This window comes from Ammospiza nelsoni, chromosome 9 (assembly GCF_027579445.1).
Source record: "Ammospiza nelsoni isolate bAmmNel1 chromosome 9, bAmmNel1.pri, whole genome shotgun sequence".
Taxonomy (NCBI): Eukaryota; Metazoa; Chordata; class Aves; order Passeriformes; family Passerellidae; genus Ammospiza; species Ammospiza nelsoni.
The window spans coordinates 4031188-4035145 of NC_080641.1; the positions used below are offsets into that span (position 1 = coordinate 4031188).

At 56.0% G+C, this 3958-nt stretch overlaps 1 protein-coding gene across 1 annotated transcript; it reads left to right on the forward strand.

The window, feature by feature from the left end:
* The first annotated feature begins 1270 nt into the window (after positions 1-1270).
* On the forward strand, positions 1271-2203 carry LOC132077251 (olfactory receptor 14A16-like). The gene has a single exon (XM_059478795.1). It carries the CDS (start codon positions 1271-1273, stop codon positions 2201-2203), a length of 933 nt encoding a protein of 310 aa, XP_059334778.1.
* The last annotated feature ends 1755 nt before the right edge of the window (positions 2204-3958 follow it).

Here is a 3958-nt window from a genome sequence, read left to right on the forward strand (position 1 = left end):
CTGAGACAATGCAAACTGTATGTTTTAGTGATCAGTAGGAGATCTCTAATTTTCTTTCAGCCCCTCTGCCCATGGACAGCACCAGCATCGCTTTTGCTGGACCCGTCAGGCTCAGTCTGAGATGTCCTTTCTCCAAGCTGCAAACAGAACCTGCTCCCAGCCAGTGCCCTGCAAACAGGCAGGGTTCTGTCAGGCCAAGGAGAGTGCACAGAGATTTGGGCTCTGTGAGTGTTGGCAGGGAGAGATCAGGCACAGGGAAACACCTGCAGGAGGAAAATCTGCAGGAAGCAGATAGAAGATCAGGCAACGAGAGAAAACAAACCCCAGCAATGCTCTGGCAGGGAGAGTTTAGAGATGCCCAAAGGGTCCCCTCCAGTGCAGCCCCTCCATCTGAACAAGCCCCCTCCCTCCTGTGCCCCCAGCCAAGCCTCTGCCCTCCGGGCTGGGGCTCCAAGGCATGCAGCCCCTCCTGTGCAGGCAGAGCTGCAGCAGAGCCGTGGGGCAGCTCTGCAGCCCTGGGCCCAGTTCCCTCTGTAGAGCACAGGGCTGGAAGCAGCTGCCCGGCACTGGGGGCTCTGGAGGGGGCAGAGCTGGCTCAGGGTGACACTGTCCCCAGTGCCCGGCTCTGGGCAATGCTGTCAGTGCAGCCAGGGAAGGAGCTGCATCTCCCTCAATCCAACACCATCATAAGGGCACTTGGAAGTCTCCCTGAGATTTCAGTCCAAGCTGGGAGCTTTAATCCAGGGTGCAAACCTGTCCTAGAGCATCTCCGAGTTTTAAGATTGATAGGGAAAGGCAGAGGAGTTGTGACACAGAAAATGTTGCTGGGTTGGTGAAATGAGCAACGTGAGTCCTTGGCTACAATTGTGGAGCTGGGCTGTGGTGTATCCATCTTCTCTCAGCAGTACATGGGAGATTTTTAGGGAAAACGTGGGAAGCTGATAATTCTCCCCTTGAAAAGGTTAAAGCCCAGAGAAACTCTGAACAGGTCAGAATTACAGATCATCTCCCCTCATCTCTTTGCCTCACAGAATTTGCTCTTTTCTCCCTGAGGGTTTCTAATATCCAACAACACCAGCAGAGATATGAGAGTGCTTAAAAAAACCCCAGAAAAATAACATCATGTCCATCTGCATTACAAAGGAGGGTGTATGGGAAATGGCTTTGATTTTGGTTACAGGTATTTCCTCTAACTCTTCACTGTTCCTTTCTCCATTCTTTTCACAGGTTCTCCTTTCTCTTCACAGGTTCCCATGTGAAGCCACAGCAAATGTCCAACAGCAGCTCCATCAGCCACTTCCTCCTGCTGGCGTTGGCAGACACACGGCAGCTGCAGCTCCTGCACTTCTGCCTCTTGCTGGGCATCTCCCTGGCTGCCCTCCTGGGCAACGGCCTCATCATCAGCGCCGTAGCCTGCGGCCACCACCTGCACACGCCCATGTTCTTCTTCCTGCTCAATCTGGCCCTTGCTGACCTGGGCTCCATCTGCACCACTGTCCCCAAAGCCATGCACAATTGCCTCTGGGACACCAGGAATATCTCCTACACAGGATGTGCAGCCCAGGTTTTTCTGATCATCTGCTTCCTCGGAACAGAGCTTACCCTCCTGACCATCATGTGCTATGACCGATATGTGTCCATCTGCAAACCCCTGCACTACGGGACCTTGCTGGGCAGCAGAGCTTGTGCCCACATGGCAGCAGCTGCCTGGGCCAGTGCCTTCCTCAATGCTCTCATGCACACGGTCAATACATTTTCCCTGCCCCTGTGCCATGGCAATGCCCTGGGCCAGTTCTTCTGTGAAATCCCCGCCATTCTCAAGCTTTCCTGCTCACACTCCAACCTCAGGGAACTTGGGTTCATTGTGGTTAGCCTTTGTTTAGGACTCAGCTGTTTTGCGTTCATTGTTTTCTCCTATGTGCAGATCTTCATGGCCGTGCTGAGGATCCCCTCTGAGCATGGACGGCACAAAGCCTTTTCCACCTGCCTCCCTCACCTGGCCGTGGTCTCCATGTTCCTCAGCACTGCAGCACTTGCTCATCTGAAACCCCTCTCCATGTCCTCCCCATCCCTGGATCTGGCCCTGTCAGTTCTGTACTCGGTGGTGTCACCAGCCCTGAACCCCCTCATCTGTAGCCTGAGGAACCAGGAGCTCAAGGCTGCAGTGTGGAGACTGATGACTGGATGGTTTCAGAAACATTAAACTTCTGGCCAACTTCTGCATATCACTTGTAACGAAACTCATTTTTGATAGTTCTTGATGGTTTCATTTTCGGAATTAGTTTCCTTTGTTCTACATCTATTAATCTTGATAAAGAAATATCATTCCTTGTGCCATTTTTCATTTTGTTTCTCTCCATTTTCCCTGTGGGCACAGACTGTGTCAATGAGGGGCTATGCTCTTTGTGGCTTTAAAGGAACTAAAGGATCTCCCAGCAAAGTTTTCTGCAGAGATGCCCTTTTGTTGCCTTCTCTGGAGCTGCAGCAGCAATGTCTGTGTGCAGAGCTGGGGGCAGATCAGGGCTGGCCCAGCCACTGTGCCCAGCAGAAGCAGCAATTGGTGTTGCCAGTGCTGCTGCCGTGGCCCTGCCCCACTGCCCTGGTGGCCCTGGTGTTGCTGCAGGGCCTGAGTGCTCTCAGGGCTGGGAACAGCCCTGGGGGTGGCAGTGCCGGGGCTGCAGCAGGGACAGGCCATGGGCACTGCTGGGGCAGCGCTGACGCCTCAGGCCGAGGCCTGGGGGCTCCAGGCCCCTTTCCCAGGCTCTCCCAAGAACACGGCCAGGCCAATGCTCAGCACAGAAAAGCCCCGTGAGCAGCCCCAGGCTGGCGGTGGGCAGGCTGGGGGCAAACAGCATGGCTGGGGCTCTGCAAGGTCCCTGAGGCAGACGGGAAGGAACAGCAGAGCAGGGGCTGATCCACCCCCAGTGCGCTGCACAGCCCAGGGCAGTGTCCCAGAGCATCCTCATGGAGCTGCCAACAACATCCCCCCTCTGCAGCCCTGGCCTCTCCCCCTGCTCACACAGGTGCCCCATCCTTGCAGGCACAGACACGGCAGCACTGGCTCAGCACCCCCTGTTTGCATTGCACAGAGCAGGGGGAGCACCCCCATGCTGTTGCTGTGGGGACATGAACCTGAGGGAGCACAAATGCCATCAGCCCCTGGGGCCAGCAGGGGCTGGGGGACACCAGGGAAACCACTCAGCTTTGTCCTGGCCTCTGCAGTCAGCCAGAAAGTTTGTTCCCATCAGCTGAGAGTTTCCTGTCCCACTGCAGACGCTGTTGCTCAGAGCCAGGGCTGCCTGGCAGCCACCCCCAAACTGCCCTGGGCATTTCCTTTGCTTCACCTTGGCTTTCTTTACTGTGTCTGGCACAAATTTCTTCCTGCTGCCCATCCCTGTTCCCTCTCCTGCAAACAGCCCATCCCTGTTTGCCCTTTCCTCTCTGGCCCCACTCCCCATTGCAGTTCCTGACTTGGCCCCATGGGAACGTCCCTTGGGCAGCAGGATCATCCTGCAAGTGCTGCAGGAATTGTCTGCAGGCTCCTGCAGTGCCTGGTGCTGCGCCCTTGCCAGAGGCACCCCAGGCCAAGGGGGCACATCTGGGCTGCTCTGTCTGGCTCTGGGGCTCCCTGTTCTGGGCAGTGAGGAGGAGCTGCAGAGGCTCTGCAGGACTGACAGGATGGGCTTTGGGGCTGGCAGGAGAAGCTGAGGGACCTGGCCTGCTGGAGCTTCTGAAGAGGAGGCCCGGGGTTCATCCTGCAACTGTTCCAAGGGTGCTTTCAGAGAATCCCAGAATCAGCAAGGTTGGAAAAGACCTTGGAGGTCATCAAGTCTAACCTGTTCCCTGACACTGCCTTGTCTCACCTGAGCCTCCTCCAGGATAAAAAACCCCAGCAGCTCCCTCAGCCACTCCTCAAAGCTCTTGTGTTCCAGACCCCTCCTCAGCCTTGTTGCCCTTC